General features: G+C 41.3%; 1 protein-coding gene and 1 pseudogene across 3 annotated transcripts; one reads left to right on the forward strand and one right to left on the reverse strand.

Moving 5' to 3' along the window:
- The first annotated feature begins 2,105 nt into the window (after window positions 1-2,105).
- LOC139946877 (uncharacterized) lies at window positions 2,106-14,347 on the forward strand (annotated as a pseudogene).
- On the reverse strand, window positions 12,784-20,051 carry LOC139946878 (quinone oxidoreductase PIG3-like). 3 transcript variants are annotated; one of them, XM_071944635.1, is made up of 8 exons: window positions 19,930-20,048; window positions 18,163-18,312; window positions 17,806-17,958; window positions 17,309-17,414; window positions 16,716-16,874; window positions 15,973-16,185; window positions 15,059-15,255; window positions 12,784-14,836 (listed from the first exon to the last, which is right to left on the reverse strand). In XM_071944635.1, exons 2-8 carry the CDS (start codon window positions 18,262-18,264, stop codon window positions 14,636-14,638), a joined length of 1,131 nt encoding a protein of 376 aa, XP_071800736.1. In that variant the 5' UTR covers window positions 18,265-18,312; window positions 19,930-20,048; the 3' UTR covers window positions 12,784-14,635. The 3 variants fall into 3 exon arrangements, with proteins under 3 accessions (XP_071800736.1, XP_071800738.1, XP_071800737.1); XM_071944637.1 differs by lacking the exon at window positions 18,163-18,312 and having other exon boundaries at window positions 19,930-20,051; XM_071944636.1 differs by lacking the exons at window positions 18,163-18,312; window positions 19,930-20,048 and adding an exon at window positions 19,774-19,902.
- Between the last annotated feature and the right edge of the window lie 36 nt (window positions 20,052-20,087).

Here is a 20,087-nt window from a genome sequence, read left to right on the forward strand (position 1 = left end):
AACCATATATATAAGAGCAAAACCATATATATATAGGAGCAAACAATTTATATAAAAGACCACCGAAAATATATATAAAGATCAACGGCAAATATATAATCGATGCAAAAATAAATATAAAGGATCAAAAACTCAAATATAAAGGACAAACACAAATATATTTAACAGCGCCCTCTATATTGGACGTAGTTTCATATATATAAGACATGTGCACCCATATATATAAGACATAAAGTCTCATACAAAGGACGTCAACAGCTGACCAAGGTTAAAATCGGGAACGAAAATCACCGAGCCGTAAATTCAGCCTTTGTCTGGCACTTGGTAATCATTGCGCACGTTTCGCTGGGAATGGGAAAGGGAGAGGGGGACCGACACGTCGCGACGGCGTGACTTTAATTGTAATTCATTTGTTTAATATAATTGAATGAGATTTTTGATTTATTTTGCACGATATACTAGCTTCTGAATATTCAATAAAATACCTGTTGATCCTGGCCATCACATTAGGGTTGTTTGTATAATTTCCTGTGCCCTTACTGTTTTAGTTGCTTTACTTTTGTACATGTACTTATATTATCTATTTGACATACTGTCTGCTTGTATTTGTAATTGTTTAATGGCCAAATAAAGAATAAGAATAAGAACCAATGAAAGTAATGAAATCATATGACGTCGCTCCAATGTCGTCCATACATTAGCAAAGTAAATGGCGGACTATCTCTCGTCTTCTTCCTTTAAAGTACTGCTTCAGAAAATTTGAAGATTACCTCACAGCGTAAAACCAAAACTTTTAATATTTCGAACACACGGTGTAAAAAGGTTGGATAGTTGATTTATAGTTTTTGATTGTGAACAATTTTCCTGTTATCCTAATTTGTTTTTACACTATAGTATCATGGAGATAGTATTGAAGAGAGGAATCGCTGTCGGTGTACGTGCAGCATGCACACTGATCAGATCGGATCGGCTGCCCATTGCCAGCTAGCCTAGCCCGGCCCGGGTGCTAGCTATAGCGTCGGTCGTCAGTCACGCCGTCGCGACGTGTCGGTCCCTCTCTCCCTTTCCCATTCCCAGCGAAACGTGCGCAATGATTACCAAGTGTCAGACAAAGGCTGAATTTACGGCTCGATGTTTTTGTTCCGATTTTAACCTTTGACGACTGTTGACGTCCTTTGTATGAGACTTTATGTCTTATATATATGGGTGCACATGTCTTATATATATGAAACTACGTCCAATATAGAGGGCGCTGTTAAATATATTTGTGTTTGTCATTTATATTTGAGGTTTTTGGTCCTTTATATATATTTGCCGTTGATCCTCTATATATTTTCGGTCTTCTATAAATTTGTTTTGATCATTATATATTTATTATTTTGCTCTTAAAAATATTGGTTTGCTCTTATATATATGGGTTTGCTCCTTTATATATGGGTTTGCTCTTATATATATGGGTTTGCTCTTATATATATGGGTTTGCTCTTATATATATGGGTTTGCTCTTATATATATGGTTTTGCTCCTATATATATATGGTTTTGGTCTTATATATATGGGTTTGCTCTTATATATATGGGTTTGCTCTTATATATATGGGTTTGCTCATTTAGTCATAAACGGCCCCTCATATGACGCCGTTATCTTTCACAATGATTTCCGCTCTGTCGATTTCTGTGATGTCGCAAGACTATTAGGGCAATTCCCTGCCACATAATACATTTTGCCTGCACACAAAATGATGACATCACTATTACAATTCAGCTGGCGTTCTCTCAACCGTGACAATTCTATAAATAGCGTCATGAACGCCTACGTCATGTCAAAGATAGACGACTTTTTTTTTTTTAGGGTGAGTTACCTACTACCGTTACTTTAATGTGCACTTTTGTGTAGTGTTTCACTGCAAATATTTAAATAAGAAACTACGGTTATTATTTATGATATTTGTTTATATCTTTTGAAGTAAGAATTATGTGTAGTTTGTAAAAACACAACAAAAAAGCGGATTCTTTAAGTGAAGGGTTTAAAAAGTACACCCTATAAAAAGTGGAAGACCCCACTAAAATTGCGGGGTGATGAAAAGGGGAATCCCAAACGGAAAACTAAAATCGTGCTGTTGTGGGTTTTTGTTAGCTGGAATAAACCGTTTTGAGGGAATGTTTACTCTGGAAATTGTGTATTAGGAACCGACATTTGGAATACCAAATCATAATGTACATGTCAGGATATGAAAGGTAAGTTTGGGGAGGGTTTTGTGGGGCATGTTGGATCATGATTTCGTTGTAAAGCGAGTGACGAACACCATCATGATCACGGCCGCCATATCTTGGCCACACAAGTGGGGCTGGCATTGATTGAATGATGGCGACGTTCATAAATTGCCAACAAACTGTGCTCGTCTTCTGTAATGTATTGCTCGACTCTGTTTTGTTCCGTGTGCGTTGGGTGTCAATTGTTGGTCATATGTCCCATACATGGAGGTAGAGTTGGTTTCCTTAAAATTTTATTTTACCTTCATTTCAATTGAATTACTAGTTTGCGATAACGTAACCCTCCTGCCGACGGCAGGTTGAGGAGGGTTACGTTATCGCAACTATTGAATTCCATACACAATGTCAGACAACTCGTCCGTCGGACAACTCGTCCGTTCGGACAACTCGACGGTTCAGACAACTCGACGGTTCGGACAACTCGACGGTTCGGACAACTCAACTTTGAGACAACTCGACGGTTGGCCAAGACAAGTCTACGGTTGAGCGGCCGACCTCCGTTACTGTCATGTTTACACGAATTTTCCTGTATATTCCTGCGATTCTATAATATTGATCATTATTGTTTACCAATTATTATTTATCACAATAAGTGTGATGTTCCAGTGAAGCCATACTTGTAGAAACATCTGTTACTTTTATTTACTTTATTGCAACAACAATAACAACTCGAAATGCCGCGGGGTCATGGTAAAAAATAAGGATAACTTTCCGTATGGCGCCACCACTTTTTCACTCATTTTTACAAAAAGGGATATCTCATTGAGGTAAATTAGACACTATATTATTTCATATCGAATGAAAAAGTGGTGGCGCCATACGGAAACTTTTCCAAAAATAATAATACAAAAATCAATTATCCGTTTGCCCGGATATAAACCCACCCACCATAATATACCCCCTCCCCCCGGGGAACGCCCTTGCATCATTGCCAAGTCGCTAGTCAGTACATCCCCACCCCCAGGCCGCTATTTACCCCTCCCGCCTCGCGCTGAGCCTCGTCACGGCCATCCGTCGACTTGTCTTGGCCCCAAGTCGAGTTGTCTGACGGTTGAATAAATCATCCATCGAGTTGTCCGAACCGTCGAGTTGTCTGAACCGTCAAGTTGTCCGAACGGACCAGTTGTCCGACGGACGAGTTGTCTGGTCTCCCACAGTGTACGTATGTAGTTGTAGAGCCTGAAAGCCGCCCCCCCCCCTGACAAAGTCGCCCAAACAGAGTCGCACTCAGTGACTCACTGACAATGTCGCCTCAGCCAATGTTGCCCCCGGCGCCCTTCCCCCTCTCTTGCAAAGTCGCAAAATATTTCTACATCTGTGTTCGACCAGAGTTGATCTGATTTTGCCTTTGCTTTTTGTATTCTTTATTATTATTTATAAATATAATATTACTTAGTAAATAGTACAAATGTTATTATTAATTGAAATTGGAGTCATGCAGCATCTTTTCTTGATTTGGAAAGTCGACTCTGTGTTTGATTTGAGAGGAAATAAACAGCAAAAAAGTCGCACCAGAATAATATTATAATGTGCTAGCTAGGTGTAAGTATTTGAAAGCACACAACTTATGTGGGAAAAGTGTTTTTTTTTCTTCTAATAGAATTATTCTCTTGAGTCTAACCATGGAGGATGGAGGTAGTCTACCTCCATGGTCCAATTTAGTCCACATTTTCACAGGGTTGTTATTATATTTTGGGATACACCAAGTGAGAATACTGGTCTTTGACAATTACCAAAGGTGACTCTTTGAACCACACATGATGACACCAACATTTTCTCACCTTTCAGATGTCACCTTAAAGTGGTTTTTGAAGACAATTAATCATGGCAAGTTTATTCTTCCTGTCTCTTTTCAACAGATCTATAAACAGCAACAACAACAACAACAACAACAACAACAACAAGTTAACAACAGAAAATTAAAAATAATACAAGTAAAGAAAAGTAAAGAAAGAAAGAAAGAAAAGCAAGAAAAGTAAGAAGCTTAACAACTTTTCTCCTGATACACAAAGATGGCGCCAAAGGATAGAACGGATCAAGTTGAGCAGCGTTCGCCTCTTCGTCTCCCAAATAAAGTTTCTGACGCCAGTCCGATCATCACAAGTAATTTAAAACTACACATCAAGGAGGAGATCCAACAACACAGGTCTGTATTTTAAAGGCACTGGACACTAATTGGTAATACTCAAAATAAGTATAGCGTAAAGCCTTACTTGGTGATGAGTAATGGGGAGAGGTTGATACTATAAAACATTGTGAGAAAAGGCTCCCTCTGAAGTGACATAGTTTTTGAGAAAAAAGTAATTTTCCTCAAATTTGATTACGAGACTTCAGATTTAGAATTATCTAAACGCACACAACTTTGTGTGACAAGGGTGTTTTTTTCTTTCATTGTTATCTCGCAACTTAGACGACATATTGACAAGGGTGTTTTTTTCTTTCATTGTTATCTCGCAACTTAGACGACATATTGAGCTCAAATTTTCACAGGTTTGTTAGTTTATGCATATGTTGAGATACACCAAGTAAGAAGACTAGTCTTTGGCACTATAAACCAATAGTGTCCAGTGTCTTTGAAAGAGCAATGAACAAGTTTATGTGGGTAACTGTATAAGCATCGACTAGACTTATTAAATCATTGATCTACATCATAGAACATAGAACTAGATTCAAATGTTACACACCTGTTTTTCCCTTGCCCAATTCACAACTTTAATCACAACACTTACTTTTAAAATGCTTCACCTAGACGATGGAACTCTCTTCCCAACAATCTCTTCCCAACGATCTCAAAGAATGTTCCACGCTTGAGCAATTCAAATCTAAACTTAAAACTCTCCTTTTTAATTACAGATGTGCTTTGAGACTTTTTTTTTAATAAGCGCTATATAAGAACTGCTTATTATTATTATTATTATTCCCATAACAGATCCAACGATGTCCTCCCCTGTTTCTTGCTTCAAATGTCGACGATGACCACTCTCCTTCCTTCACACTGGGAAAAATACCCCGTCGATATGAAACTGTTCCTTGAGAAGGAACTGTTCGATCCGGTCCTCAAACACGTTCTGGAGTCCCAAGATCTGTTAAATTGGTGCCGGTCTGTGAAGACAGTTCATCCTCTCATTACACCAGGTTAGTGCAAGCATAATTACACGCAGGCCATGGTCTTTGCCCCTGGTCCGTGCCTTGGTGCCCTTCAAAATCTTTGATTAGTTCCTGCAGCAGTGTTATAGCCATGGTGGGCGGTGTCGGGCCGGCCTGCTCAGAACTAACAAATTTTGCTCAGCACTCTGAGCAAAATCAAATGTGATCTATTATTCTGTAACGGGCCCGACAATCAAACCATGAAACAGCATTATGGTGTAGATGTAATCCATATATGTACCTCATCGTACCCTCCGTTCCAGCTCTACCTCTCAACTAGTCCCATACATGACTCGCATGATGTCTTATGGCCACCTCTCGTTCGCATATTCTTCACCCTCACTCTGGAACAACTTGCCGCACAACATCAGAACTGCTCCAAACGAGAACATTTTCAAGCATCTGCTGAAAACTTACCTGTTTACTCATTCATTTTTGTAAAGCGTTTCGGGACTGTTGTGTGAAGCGCTATATAAATGCCGTTCATTATTATTATTATTATTTTCCACAGTGGACACAGCGCGTAGCCAGCGCTCAATAAAGTTATCACTTTAAAACTGTGCTTTCTTACTGAGTGATTTCTTGAGACCAACTGAATTAAGATTATGACAAAGACCCGCAGGAATCATGTACTGGCATCCTGGGCTATGAAAGCTAATGATGAAACAAGTACATGTATATAAATAGGAAGTTGCAAATGAGTCTACCATGTCTACTTGTGGTTTCTCAAGTTCCAACACCAAAACAAATTACCCTAGAAAGTCTCTGTGTGCAGAAAGGAACACGTTGCCTTGGATCGGACGAGTTGGTCTATAAAAAGCGTTTGTAACCGTTTGTTATGAAATGCATGGTTAGAAAGATGTTTACAAAGTAGAATATAATTATCCACACAAGTATCACTCAAAATTGCACGGTTTTCATTATACGTCGCGAACTAACACGGTCGGCCATTTATGGGAATCAAAAATTTGACTCCAAGAATGGCCGACCGTGTTACTGGACGAGGTAAAGCGAAAACCACAATTTCAAGGGATATTTGTGTAGATCATTGTATTCTACTTTGACAACATCTTTCCAACCATACCGATTATTAAAAAAACTGTTACAGGACGCTTTTCAAGGACCAACTCGACCAATCCAAGGCAACGTGTTCCTTTAAGATTAAGATTGGCCGAAGAACTTTCCCACAGATCCAATAAACTGTAATTATTTGAAATCTAATGGCATGATTTATAAAGAAAAGTATAAAAGAGTGATCAGTAAAACCATGGAGGCCTACATGTACCAAAATCCTACTTTTTTTTACCTGTCACAATTTCTTAGGAGATGGCAACTGCCTCCTGCATGCTGTTTCGTTGGCCTTGTGGGGGATTGAGGATGATGACTTGATATTGCGCACCGCCCTCTATCGGCTCCTCAAGGAGGATACTGACAGGAGAAACTATTTGCGTTGGCAACGCGAACGCTTGAGATTGGACGCTGCTATACCAGATTCTGGACTGGTGTACAATACTACCGTAAGTTTGAAATTACACAACCACAAAATGTTTGTCCTTAGGATGGGACACAAAGAGGTTGGTCCCATGTGTTGTGTAGCGCACATAAAAGAACCCAGTGCACTTGTCAACATCAGAAGGGGTTCACCAAGGTGTTCCTGGTTTGATTGGCAGCATGTTGCGCCACAGCACCTTATAAACCATACATGGTACTGTATAAAAAGAGAAGGTCTCGTAATTCAAACGTAGTCCCACATTCCCTGCAGGGAATGTACTGTATGTTAAAGCGTCTTGAGCTGGGACGACATGTTTGTATTTGTAACCTTCATTTGATTTTTTAATTGTGTGACCGATGCAATTTAATCTGCTGATTGTGACTGTCTTTTTGAGTTTGAGAATAAACTATTTTAAACCGTCCAATTGGAATATCTTTACAGGAGTGGGGTAGTGAGTGGGAGATGGTAAAAGAAATTGCAAGACCAGATCAACGTTCCCCCCGAGACACAGGGTCTCCTCTTCGAGAGCCTTGAGCAGTTCCACGTCTTCATGCTGGCCAACATGCTACGTCGCCCGATCATCATCATTGCCGAAGACATGATGCGCAGTAATCTGGGTCTCTCATTACAACCTCAGCACCTCCAGGGCATATACCTGCCTTTGAACTGGGATCCAAGTGTTTGCTACCGCTACCCGATACTCCTGGGGTTCTACCAAAATCACTTCTGTCCATTGCTGGTGACCGGAACAGAGGATTTTGAGGATGATGGCAACGAATTCCTCTTCCCGATAGTACACCAAGACCTGACACCAATGAAGGTACACTTCTTGGAGGAGGAGGAAGAGCATCAGGTCCAGGTGCTTCTGGAGAAGTACCTCATCATTGAGGAGATCAACCACATGGGGAAAAGTCTCAGTCGCACCCATGGACTCCCTGGAGCCAGACTCGTCGCCAAGAGTGGAAATCAGGACGTAGACCTCATGACTGCATACTTTAAGCTGTCAGAGACCCATTATCGTTCATACTTGGAGATGGAATATGGGAACAACGATGAGGGTATGGAGCCCACCGACAAGGACAAGGTGAAGTCACTTGTTGGAGCTAAGTCGCAGCCGTATATAAGTCCAACGCAACAACTACCTAAGTTTTCCTGGTCTGGTTCTGGAGCACCTGTAAGTCAACCTGAGGTCAAGGCTGTACCTAACCCGCCCTTACACAAAGCTCATTCTCTGGTACTACAGGTGTGTAAGACTGAAGGGTGTATCTACTACAGATCCGTGAGCACCGGGGAGTACTGCCACGAGTGCTTCGTCAAGAAACAACAACAAGCTCAGTGTAAGGGGGCCGGCTGCCTCAATCCAGCAGAAAATGGTTGCCAGAATCTCTGTCGAGTCTGTTTCGATCAGAGGGAATTGATTGGGGATGCAGGCAGTAAGCCGAGTGCACCTTCAATGAGCAAAATGAGTCTAAATCCAGGTTGTCCAGATCCTGCTAAAATGTCCGCTGCAACAAGTAGCCCTAGAGACATCTTGACGGACACTAGGCCACACCAGATGTCCAAACCCAAAACAGAGTCTCCTTCTTCGAGCCCAGAGTATGAACTTAACTCCATGGTTGTCCATCAAAAGCAGGCCACAAAGAAGTGCATCATAGAGGAGTGCCCACTAACTGGCAATCCAAAATTTAGTGACATGTGTAGCAAGTGTTACAATGAAAGTGTGGAAATTGAGAAGGGCCTGAAGGAAAAGCAGCAAGCACCTGCTGCTGTCGCCAGGAATACAGGATTATTGGCATTCACCAGGAGTACAGGATTCTTTGCAGCTGCTGCTGAGCCACCAAAAGATGTGCTTCCAGAGAGTAAAGGAACCTCGAAGTACACAGTCAAGAAGAATATCTGCGCGACCGCTGGCTGTGATGGCATTCGCCTTGATGGCACAGGTTATGCCGGATACTGTCATCTGTGCTACAAGAGAAATACTGGCAAGATGTCACAGACAACCAAACCATCTACGGAGCATCTGGTGGCTCGTCTGAAAATGAGACCTATGCCAATTTTTCCTTACCACTATGATCATTGTAAAGAAGTGAGACCTTCTCCTGAAGTGGTAAAATCTAGAGTAGGTGAAAGCCATGCTACTGGTTTGGGTTTTCCTGAGCCGCAAAAGACAAGCGAGAAGACTGTGTCGCAGAATCCCTTTGCAGATCTGAAGACCCACCTGGCGACAGCAGCACCCGTTGTAGCTCCAGCAGGTGGCAAGGTTAAAATGTGTGTACATCATCTTGCGAACAAACCGGCGTCCCCGCCTGGGTTCATGCTATGTGGGCAGTGCAGCCTCATAGCGTCGATGTACCAGCAGCAGCAGGTTGAGAACCAGAAACCCAAATCTAAATCAGAATCTAATTCAAAAACAGGGCTGAGAACTCTGGCAGTGAGAAGCAGCTATCTGAGCCAGTTGAAACCTGTCTACAAGCTCGCAGGTAAGCAACTGAATGTTTTTTGTAAGAATTTTGTATCCCACAAAACAAAGAGATTATTACATGTATCCAGATAGTTTTAACAAGCTTTTGTTGTAGGAGGAGATACAGCATTTTTGTCAAAATTTGATTAACAGAAGATACACAAAGCGTTGAACACATTACATTTCAAGTAAAACCGAACCAAAAACAACAATGTTTGTGGGGTGATTGTGAGATGTTGAGAATTTGGCCAGTTTATGTTTGTTAGTAAAGAAAACTTCAAAGTATAAAACACTTTCGGTACAGCTATCTTAGTCGTGCACCTTGCCACACCAAATTACTGAACAATTATTTTTTCAATTTGATCTTTACACAGAAGTCAAGAAGCAGACCTCCAAGTTCAAGAATACTCGTATCCTACGGAAAGAATGTCAAGCTCCTGGAGGTAAGAATGTATTTTTGTCCCCTAGCCCTTTCATTGCATATCCTTATCCGTAAAAGCCCCTTCATCTATTTTTACTGGTTTCTTTTCTCTAAACTTTTTTGTGTAGTTTGTTAAAGGTATTTTTACTGCTTTGGCCCTCGAACGTGCTGGGACTGGAGAGAGTGCTTGAATATAAATTCAATTAATCATTACTAATTATTGTTTTTAATCATTTTGGCAGGATGTGTGGATCAAATGTTTGGAGATCCCGATCCCGAGCTGAAGGATCTGTGCTCTAGATGCTTCTCCAAGATGATGATGAAGCGAACACGCACCCAGAGGTCACCCAAAGATCCTCTCGCCTTGACCAATCAAGAGCCAATCTACAGCAACACAGCCCCGCTCAATCCCTCACCACGCCCCTCCCCGCCCCCCACCTCGCGCCCACACTGGGTACATGGAACTACACGGCACTGGCCAACACTCCCCAAAGAGGAACTCGTTACCCAGGAACTATCAGCCGTGCGCCCGACCCGGCTGCACCCAGCAAGCCAACCTTCAGATCCTTGAGGGGTACTGTAACGACTGTCACCAGGTCTACCGCACTAACAAGGTGCTGGAGCACGCCGTCGTGGTGCCAGCACAAGCCCCCACTCCTAAACCCATTCCCCCCAGCAGAGGGCGCTTTGTGTTCTCCTCCCAATCAACGGTCCCTGAGGGCTGGGTGAATGTCGGAGGGCAGGGCTTTGGTTTAGGGACCGCCAGAGAGCCAAGCAGACCCATTGAAGAGAATAGAATGGACGAGGGGCCGCCTCAAGCTGAGCCTAACCGCACTGATATGAAATGTAAGAGTGACGGCTGCACAAACTACGGTAACCCTCGTTGCCAAGGCTATTGCAACAGTTGTTTCCGATACATGAAAATGTAGAAGATAACAGAGTTGTTAACCCAGTTTAAATTGGAAGCAAAGCAAAAAGAAGATATGCAAAGAAGATAAATACAAAGAAAAGCTGATTCAGTTGTGTGATCTCTAAACTGTGTACACAAAAGCGGCTTTTTCATGTGGACAATTTTGGTACGCCCACTGATGACTGCTTTTTACATGAAAGTCAAATTTAAATGTACGCATTTTTAACACTTTATCTCATGTAGTTACCTTATGTGAAACGCACAAAAAGAACCCAGTGAACTTTTTGAAAAGAGAAGGGGTTCGTCTCGGTGTTCCTGGTTTGATTGGCAGCATTTAAACCACAGCACCTTGTAAACCAATACATTGTGTTAAAAAGCAAAAGGAGTAGGTCTCATAATTCACAAAGTCGACATGTCTAATGTTGCAGGAAAATATTGTACTTTAATATTTGCTTGAGCGTAACTTAGTGACGGATATGCCTGCTATATAAGAAGCCACTATTATTATTATTTAACACTGTAGCTCATGTAGGTGTATCGCACACAAAGAACCCAGTGAACTTATTATTATTAATATTATTATTAAAAGAGAAGGGTGTTCCTGGTTTGATTGGCAGCATATTGCACCACAACACCTTGTAAACCATCACATGGTGCTGTGTAAAAGGAGTAGGTCTCATAATTCAAAAGAAGTGACTTAGAAGTCCAACATACCTTGCAGGAAAATATTGTATGTTAAAGCGTTTTGAGCATAACTGAGTGACGGATATGCGTGCTTTATAAGAAGCCACTATTGTTATTATTATGTTTGTGTGTGACTTGTGTCGCCCATAATTGCTAAAATATTGGAAAAATACTGTTTACCGAAAGTGTAAACATTTTAAAAGGCATCTTTTGTAATAGAAGCTGATCCAGATCAGGCTTTATTTCAAGAAAAAAAAATTGTGTTTAGCAAATATTTCTGCAAAGTACCAGTGCAAGGTACTTTTGTGAATTCCTTTATTTTGTTTTCATACCAGAACAATTTATTTTATAATAATTATATAAATAATATTTATAATAGTAGGTATTCAATTGGAAATTTTTTTTTTTTTTTTTAATTTAAATTTTGATTTGAATTGATTGGAATTGATTTATGCTACATATTGATAATCAGAAAATGTACATCTTCTGCAAAAATGTCGGAATTGTTTTTCCCAGTAAACATTATTTGTATCATCTAGTAGATGGAATAATCACCTGTAGATTTTAATTTTCATCAAAGATAGTTTTTTGATAGACGACGTCTTTATGGGCAATTTGGGTTTTGGGCTTTTGGCTGCGTCAAGCAATTTGACTGGTCTACCCAATCGAGTGGTTCAATTCACCATCCAGTCGTTCAAGGACAACTTTGATAAAACTCTGCATTCGGCATGCTGTATTTAGGGGCCATTCAGAATTGGATTAGGACATAGTACATGGGTTGTTGAAACATAGGGGTGTAACCATTTATTTAAATGGGTTGCACAAAGTTACTAAAAAAAGATTGATTAGCTTCCCCTGGTTGACCCCTGGTTGACCCGGTCTTCCCCCGTGCGTTCGAATAGCTTTGACGTCATTCCAGGGAATCACCCGGGTCAGCCCCCAGTGCCCTGCTTGTGGAGTGGGTCATTTGGGACCAGCCTGAGGTGCATGACGTCACCACAAGAGGGTGAGTGATCGTTCGATTAGCTCCTGTCACGGGGCTCACCTAATTGAGCACCGCTGGGTCGACCCGAGGAAGACCCGAGGAAGCTAATTAAACACATCAGTCAAATTATTTTGCTTGATGAAGTAATTGCATTAGAACTTAAAAACCAATAAATAAAACTGTTTTTAATACTCGTGTACCTATCAGACTGGTACATATGTATGATAAGCTTTGTCTATTTTAGCCAAAGAGAAGATGGGCAAGCCTTTGAATATCTGGGACGGGTGCCATTTAACCCATTTCAAAGTGCAATAATACACATTTCCACAAATTTCTTGTGAAAAATTCCCAAACTGAAATGAACACTCCATGAAAGATTACATCACATTTAAAAAAAAAAAATCCATATATAAATTTATTTCCTGTATGGCATGCTAAATAATATTTATTATTATTATGAGTCGTATATTTTATACACCTCAGCGACATTATATCCAACTTTACAGAAAATAATAGTTATTTCCCAGTATCTGGGAAACTCAACCCATTATATTCAGATCTATGAAATTATTTGTACACAATTTTTCTGTTCCTCAGAGACATTATATCCAACTTTACAGAAAATAATAGTTATTTCCCAGTATCTGGGAAACTCAACCCATTATATTCAGATCTATGAAATTATTTGTACACAATTTTTCATCACTCCTGCATGTATTGTGTCAGTCTGCCAGCGCCCAATTTCGTAGAGCTGATTAAACAGAAAATAACGCTTACCGCTTGTCTGCTGAACAGAAATGACCAAGATACAATTCCCAAATTGTACAGGGGACTTGGGGTCCAAAGTATGACGTATTAAACCACTTTTTTGGGAGAACCTTCACCTGTGTATATTGCTTTAAAGCCATTGGACACTTTCGGTAAACAGTATTATCCAAGGCCCACACTTCGTGTATCACAACTTATATATAAAATAACAAACCTGTGAAAATTTAGGCTCAATCGGTCATCGAAGTGGGGGAGAAAATATTGGGAAAACCCACCCTTGTTTCCTCACGTTTCGCCATAAACCCGTATATCTCGATATCGAGAATTGATATTGTTTTAATGTTTTCTCACAAAGTTAAGCATTTCATGGAATAATATTTCAAGACAAGTCTTTCACCTTTACCTTCTGTAAACCCTGTAAGTTATTTGTAAATCTGTGAATATTTTTTTTTTTTTCTGTTCCGAAAGTGTCCAATGGCTTTAAGTTTAACATAACAAAAACGTGCAAGACTCTTGTACTGTATTGTATATAATTGCAAGCTTTAAAATGCTTTTAATATGCAGAATTTTAATTTTAGTAAGGAATACATAATTGAAGCGTTGCATAAATAAGTAAACTTGCGGGAACAAAAAAAACTATTAAATCTCATTTATGGGAGTTTTGGCTCAACAAAAAGTGTAATCTGATCACCTTTGTTGTTTTTCCCTTGTGTCCTCAAGAAGAGCCGAGTATACTGTTTGAAACCTCGGAGCCACAATCCCACCGAACAGATTTAATAACTGGTTGTACCCGCAAGTTTACTATTTATTTAGAGTTACCTCGTAGGTATATTGTTACAGTTTATTATGCTTTATATTCGGAAGACAGCAATACATTTATTTCTCTTTTTATTATCACTCTTTAACGACTTTAAAGGAAATTGTCTAATTTGTAAATAGATGATTGTACAAACTACAATGTTATGGTTTAATTTGAATTAGTAAGCAATGCCTTTGTATAACATGACTTAAAAGTTGTAACTAATGTGACAGTGTATAGACATTAAATGTTTGCATACAACATGGATGTTCCATAGACTGCAAGAAATAATGTCTGTTGTCAGAAAGTGTCAAACTTTCCGCTCGTTCTTTACGCAGAGTGTTTGTAAAAAAGGAATGATGATTTTACAAATAAATGTCATGCACGAGCATGCAGTATTAAAACAACTTGTATTTTCAGAGCTTTGGTTGGTGTTTCTGTTCAGCAGAGTGTGGGTTTGAGTCCCTGCTGCGAATCTTGTGTCCCTAAGCAAAACTCTGGCTATAACTGCTTCTCTCCACCCAGGAAACAAGTCTATTGGAAACCTTGGGGCACCAAGGCCGCCTTGTCTGGGGGGGGGGGGGGGGGGTGGGCATGGCCTGCGTGTAATTCCAGGCCTGCTGTAAAGTATTTCCGCTGCAACAAGTTAAGATTTTCAAATGGTGTGCACGACACTGTCGGTCTACTCTCGTGTGTTACAGTTCACTGTGGTCGGTACTTGGCTTTTCCTGGTGCACACGCAGTAAGATTTTTCCAATGTTCTTATTGGCCAACATGTGTCTATAGGCGTCAGCGATTTCATCCAATGAGAACACTCTGTCTGTAACGGTCTTGAGCTTTGTCCCAAAGTAAGGCAAGGCGTTTTCGGTGAATGCGCGTACTAGGTCCGTTTTGTACTGAAGAAAGAGAACAAATGTGGAAAAAAGATTTAAAACGATGTTGCAGACCAACAGCAAATGCAGTTATTTGCAATGGATCTAAAAACCAATGGCACATGCCTGTAATTAAAAAAGTTAACTAAATATATATGGTCAACCATGCTACTAGCCAATTTTTCTGGTTCAACATTTTAAAACAAAAGTTCACTTTCTGTAAATCTTGTCTTTGGTACTACTCACTTGGATACTTCTAGGCCTGAGCGTTGTCCCTACAATCGTCGCCCTCTTCCGTAGTAAACCACCCAGAATAGCGCCCTCTACTGATGCTCCTCCAAGTAGTCCATACACCACCCATGTTCCCTCCGTCGCTATTGTGCGCAAGTTTTTCTCCCAGTGACTTCCGCCGACACAGTCCAGAATCAGGTTTACACCTTTGTCTGCACAGAGGGAAAGAGAAAACGCAATGAATGCGCATGCAGGTTAGCTCAGTGGTTTCTTTCCCTGCCTTGTACCGCTGTGGAAAACAGTTCGAATCCATGTTGGGTTTTCAGACCCTACCTATACCTAAATCCATGCCACACCTTGTATGCGGATGCCCAGCCCTTGAGGAGCGGTTCTGCCTTGAAGATCTGATGGCAACAAACGGCAACAAACGAGAAGGCTGTGAGATGCCAAACTTTTGAAAAGTAGATGATGGGCTCGCAAGAGGAAGGAAGGCCCGTTTCCAATTACATGGGTTTTTACTCCGACATATAAAACTGATCTTAAATTTGTTTTACCATTATCCTCATACAATAACTGACTCTTATGCGCAAGTACGAGTGTGCACCATGGTTAACTAACGGTTAACTATTTTGACTCAAACCCAGGTGCTGGTCGACCATTGGTTGACTGCTGTGGTCGACCATTTTGGAACAAGCCTCATGAGCATGTTTTTTTTCACTGGTCCCATTAGCCTGTTCCATGCTTAAGTGCAGAGGGGAACCAGTGGCACTAAAGCAAAAAGGCAGAAAGAAGTGGAATGGAAGTTTTGAGTATTGTGTACCAATGGTTGACCAAGCTAGGAGTTTAAGTGAGTGCGTAACTGCGCAGTAGTCAACTAAAATTTGCTCACTCGAACTTGCTCTAAGTCAAAGACATTACTATTTTCTTACTCTCAGTGAATTCTAAGACTTTCTCAGCAAAGTCCACCTCCTTGTAGTTGAAGCCAGCGACAGCCCCAAGACTTTTGGCCATGTCTAACTTCTCTTTAGTTCCTGCCGTTACGATGGGTTCGGCTCCCGCTAAGCAGACCAGCTGAACGGCTGCAGTTCCGACTCCACTTCCCCCACCGTGAATCAACACTCTATCCCCTCGTTTGACATGACCTATTAAAAAGAAATGTTAAGATGTTTGTGTCACACCGTGGAAGACTTCAAGTGTTTAGTTAAGATCTTTATCTTGGATTCTCTCTGCACAAGAAGAACCAAGTTTGCAGGGCACTGCTATCAATCAACACCATGAACTTCCTGGGTTGCAAACATTATGCATTTTATTTAATTTTAATTTTTTTGTAGTCAGTATGTCAGACACACAAGGCCTGAAGGCCACTTCAAGGTGTGGGTTTATACAATCAACTCTACTTCCAGGGGCTGTTGCTACCTACTTGTGGGGCTGAAACAGGGTTACCCCCCTTTACAGCCTGGCTGGTAAAACAGAATGCACTATACCTCCCCCAACTTTTACGAAGCAATCATGGTCAAGTGTTTTGCTTAAGGACGTCACAAGTGTCACAACAGGGACTCGAACCCATACTCTGCTGATCAAACGCCAGAGCTTGACTCCGGTGCTCTTAACCGCTAGTGCAAGACACTTAAATGCTCCCCACAAGATCCCCCCAACTACAGAAAGTACTTACCAACAAAATGAAGAAGTTGGTAAGCAGTGAGCCAGACCTCTGGGAGGCCACCTGCCTCTTCCATGGTCACATGACTAGGGATAGGCATCACATGACCTTCGTTAACGACAACATATTCTGCATTACCTCCTCCTGGTGCAAGAAGAGCCACGCGGTCACCTGTCAGACAAAATAAAAGATTAACAATTACAGGAATTTGATGTAAATAGTTGCAAAATCTTAAAAGTTTATTGATTATTAATTTCATAATCCCCCAGTAGACTTGTGGACAGGTCGTTAAGTGTCTGTCGCGGTGATAACGTTCTGGCTCTCTCCTCTATTCCCAACAACACCGCCAAACACTGAAATACTGTAAAAGTTTAATATGTTAACTGTTTTTGTCTCATTCGTTTCAATTCAATTCATTTCCATAGTGTCAAAAACACAGCATTACAGAGTGCATATATGCAATGTAATAGAGGACATAGTTTTAGGTTTATTCAATCAAATAAAAGAAACAGGATGGAGGCTGTTTTGATAAGCGGAGGCTTGTATGGTCTATTTAGTACATTTTGAGATACTCAAAAGAACTGAAAGATTTTTAAGGGTCATACCTAGTTTCCACTTGGAGCAGCCAGCACCCAGTCCGACCACTTCTCCTGCAGCCTCAAGACCCAAGATGGGATTCGCTCCTGGCGGTGGCTTGTAAGATCCAGCCAGCTTTAATATCAAACAGAAGACAAATTAGTAAATTATTGCAAAACAAATATAAATTGGAGTGAAACTATATGACTTTTATAAGGGGAAAATTCTCTCAACACATCCTTTTTTTCTACAGACCTGACATGCCTGAGCAGCTGTGGGGCTACAATGACTTTTTCATACACAATATCAACCTCTACCCTCGCAGGTACCCCATACCCCTAGATGAAGAGAAGCAATAATAGTAAAGTATCTTGCTCAAGCACACAAGTGTGCTGACCGGGATTCGAACCAACACTCCGATGACCACCCACCAATGACACCCCAGTCTATTGTTGCTCCATTTCTCTCTTGTTACAGATAGGGAAGGGGGTTAGAATGAGGGGGGGGGCTGCCACTACCTGCATACCTGAAGTGTATCGGCACGATTGATGGCTGAAGAGAAAACTTTGACCAAAATCTCGTCATCGCCAGGTTCTGGGCGAGCCACATCACCAATGTACAGTTTCTCGGGTCCACCGCATTCGTCAAACTGAGGGGCTTTCATGGTTGCCATGGTTCCCTGAACAAATAAATTTTGTATCACTTTAAAATATATAAAACATAAATTCAGACTTTGCATTGAAAATGATGGACAAATGTTTGGGTTTTTTTCTTCATGTTTTTCTTGGTGAATCCATGGGCATGAAGGGGCGGGCTTGTTGCAGGCTAGTACAAGTTTGCCTAGATAGCTCATTACAAAATAATAAAAAAAGACTAAGCAAACATTAAGGGTGTCAAAATCATCAGTATCTGAAGAAACCAGACGCAGAATGCTTGCTGCAGTCAAGAGAAGAAAAATAAAGATGCCTTGCCCTTGATCAAACATCTAATCTAGGTAGTTGATGACTCAAAAGAAGGACTTATGTTTTTACAACTGGAATCAAAATGAGAAAAAGTACAGCTTAAACCATGGTAACTGTAAAAAATCAACTGCAACTATGAATTTAATAAATTAAATCAACTGTTTTTGTTTCAACAGAAGATTGTTCTCATTTGTCAATTCAAATATTTTTAAAGCCAGGTTCCATGGTACGAATAGAAACTTTGGCTAGCTAGACACCCCTCTGCCCATTTCCCCCCCCACCCAAATGTTTCCGTCACCTACCCCCCCCCACCAATTCCCGCCCCCTCAATATTTCCCCGCCCCCCTCAACATTTCCCTCCCCAACATTTCCCCTCCAACATTTCCCTCCCCTCCCAACATGTCCCCTACCTATGGTGGCCCCGAAGGGACATCGCATAACGCAAACGTGTGCGCACACGTATGCAATGTCGTGAAACAAATCGCGAATATATGCGCACACGTATACAATATCGTGAAACAATTCGCGAATATGTGCGCACACGTATGAAATGTCGTGAAACAATTCGCGAATATGTGCGCACCTGTATGCAATGTCGTGAAACAAATCGCGAATATGTGCGCACACGTATGCAATCTCGTGAACCAAATCGTGAATATGTGCGCACACGTATGCAATTTCGTGAACCAAATCGTGAATATGTGCGCACACGAGTGCGATTTGTTTTGCAATGTCGTAACTTTTATTGCATACCATGTTGCATACCATTAGGATGATGTCATAGTTGTGGATAATTTGTTACCGTTCTAGGGAGTACTGTGGCGCTACAGCAGGCTCCCTCTGTAAAGCATGTGTATACCCAGGAACTTGGCACCAGGCCAAGGACGACCACACGCCTCGCTTGCCTCACAACAAAGACTACTGCTGCAATGACTACCGCTTATCTCACTGTTGGAAAGAAACCCCCCAGATCATTAGACATTTTATTCAAAGGTATGCAACATGGTATGCAATAAAATTCACGACATCGCAAATAATATTCGCAGACGTGTGCGCACATATTCGCGAATTGTTTCACGACATTGCATACGTGTGCGCACATATTCGCGAATTGTTTCACGACATTGCATACGTGTGCGCACATATTTGCGAATTGTTTCACGACATTGCATACGTGTGCGCACATATTCGCGAATTGTTTCACGACATTGCATTCGTGTGCGCACATATTTGCGAATTGTTTCACGACATTGCATACGTATGCGCACACGTTTGCGATATGCGATGTCCCTTCAGGGCCACGATACTTCCCGCCCCCTCAATATTTCCCCGCCCCCCTCAACATTTCCCCTCCCCCAACATTTCCCCTCCAACATTTCCCTCCCCTCCCAACATGTCCCCTACCCTACCCCAACATGTCCCCTACCCCAACATTTCCCTGCCCCTCATTTTTTTTCCGCCCACCACCATCCACCCCCCCCCCCCCCCGTCACATGCACCCCCCAAAAACACCTAACATTATTGTTACTTACAAAAACAGGCCGCTCATCATGCATGCGGCTCAAGTAAATAAAGTATTGAACTTTGAAGAAGGGTGAAGAGTGAACAGTTGCTAAAGTCTTAACTTACTTTATGCCCCTACGGATGGTACAGGGGATAAGTTTCGGCCCGTACATGTGCATACTTACCGCTTTTGTAACTTATGCAAACTGACAGCAGGAAAACTGTGTCAAGTACTTCAATTGATGGCAATGACTCAGTACTCAACCAAAGCTTTTTGTGTGTTGTGTTTTCTGCTGATTGTTTTTTTTGTAGTATGTACGGGACGTGGTTTTTGTGACCAGCT

Source organism: Asterias amurensis, chromosome 14, assembly GCF_032118995.1.
Source record: "Asterias amurensis chromosome 14, ASM3211899v1".
Classification (NCBI taxonomy): Eukaryota; Metazoa; Echinodermata; class Asteroidea; order Forcipulatida; family Asteriidae; genus Asterias; species Asterias amurensis.